Source organism: Sebastes fasciatus, chromosome 8 (genome assembly GCF_043250625.1).
Source record: "Sebastes fasciatus isolate fSebFas1 chromosome 8, fSebFas1.pri, whole genome shotgun sequence".
Taxonomy (NCBI): Eukaryota; Metazoa; Chordata; class Actinopteri; order Perciformes; family Sebastidae; genus Sebastes; species Sebastes fasciatus.
The window spans coordinates 34,701,282-34,702,671 of NC_133802.1; the positions used below are offsets into that span (position 1 = coordinate 34,701,282).

At 29.0% G+C, this 1,390-nt stretch overlaps 1 protein-coding gene across 1 annotated transcript in view; it reads left to right on the plus strand.

The window, feature by feature from the left end:
* Positions 1-662: 662 nt before the first annotated feature.
* commd7 (COMM domain containing 7) overlaps positions 663-1,390 on the plus strand; it is a 7,634-nt gene continuing 6,906 nt past the window's right edge. The window contains exon 1 of the mRNA XM_074642715.1: positions 663-814. Coding sequence (XP_074498816.1) covers positions 734-814 — 81 coding nt within the window. The 5' untranslated portion in view covers positions 663-733. The remainder of the gene's footprint in view (positions 815-1,390) is intronic.

A 1,390-nucleotide genomic window follows, 5' to 3' on the forward strand; every position in this document is an offset into this window, starting at 1 on the left:
TTGTAAAAATGCCTACCAAACTTACAAAGTAAGTATAAAGTTTATCTTCTGCTGTGCTGCTCTACTCTTTTACTGCTATTCTGTGCACATTATGTTTATTGTTTTTACTCTGTTCTTATTGCTGTTTGTTTTGTATTCATATCTATTATGTACATGTTCAGCACTTTGGTCAACTGCGGTTGTTTTTAAACGTGCTATATAAATAAAGTTTGACTTGACAAAAGTATTAGCATCAAAATATACTAAGTATCAAAAGTAAAAGTACTCATTATGCAGAATGGCCCATTGTAGAATAATATAATAATAATAATAATAATAATAATCATAATAATAATAATTATAATAATTATAATAATAATAAATCACTTTAATGTTGCAGCTGTAAGAATGTATGTAAGAAATAAATATATTTTATTTATTTAAAAAAATAAAACACATGTTTTTCTTCTTTAATTTGTCTCAAAGACGCTGGAGAATAATCAAAGAAGAAATAAATATATTTTATTAACTATAAAAATAAAACATGTTTTTCTTCGTTAATTATTCTCAAAGGCGCTGGAGACTAATCAAAGAAGAAATAAATATATTTAATTGTTATGATAAATAAAACTGTAATCTTCTGCTTTAATTCCTCTCTGGTCTCTTTGGTCGCGCATGCGCAGTGCAGAACCCGGACGTGTAGTGATCAGCAGACAGCAGCTCTGACGGTTAAAGATCAATAACAATAATAAAGATGCAGCTTCACTTCACTAAAGATGTTCTACCGGATTCTGTCAGCACCGACTACCAGAACCTCAACAAGTTCAACGAGCAGGTAAAGAAACAACCTTCCAGGTGATGTTTCTACTGAACTGAGCATCAGTTCAGAGTTCACGTTGACTAACTGAGGGTTGGAGGTTTACTTCTAATAGCTGTCGTAGTTTGTGAGGCTTTAAAGTTGAATAAAAACGCTGCGTGGTTGTGAATTAACGTGATTTACCTGGTTATTAACCTGGTTATCTGGAGCTGTGAACACACCAGGTGACAGATCAGTGGATCATGTGACCGACCAGAGACAGGCAGCTTTACCTGTAGAGCACATTACAGCAACAGGGAGATTCAAAGTGCTTTACATAAACAGTAGTGCAGTACAAAGTACAGTATTTCCCTCTGAGATGTGGTGGAGTAGAAATATAAAGTAGCAGAAAATGGAAATCTTGAAGTAAAGCATCTCAAAATTATAATATATATATATATATATATATATTTATTTATATATATATATATATATATATATATATATATATATATTTATTTATATATATATATTTATTTATATATATATTTATTTATATATATATATTTATTTATATATATATATATATATATATATATATATATATATATATTT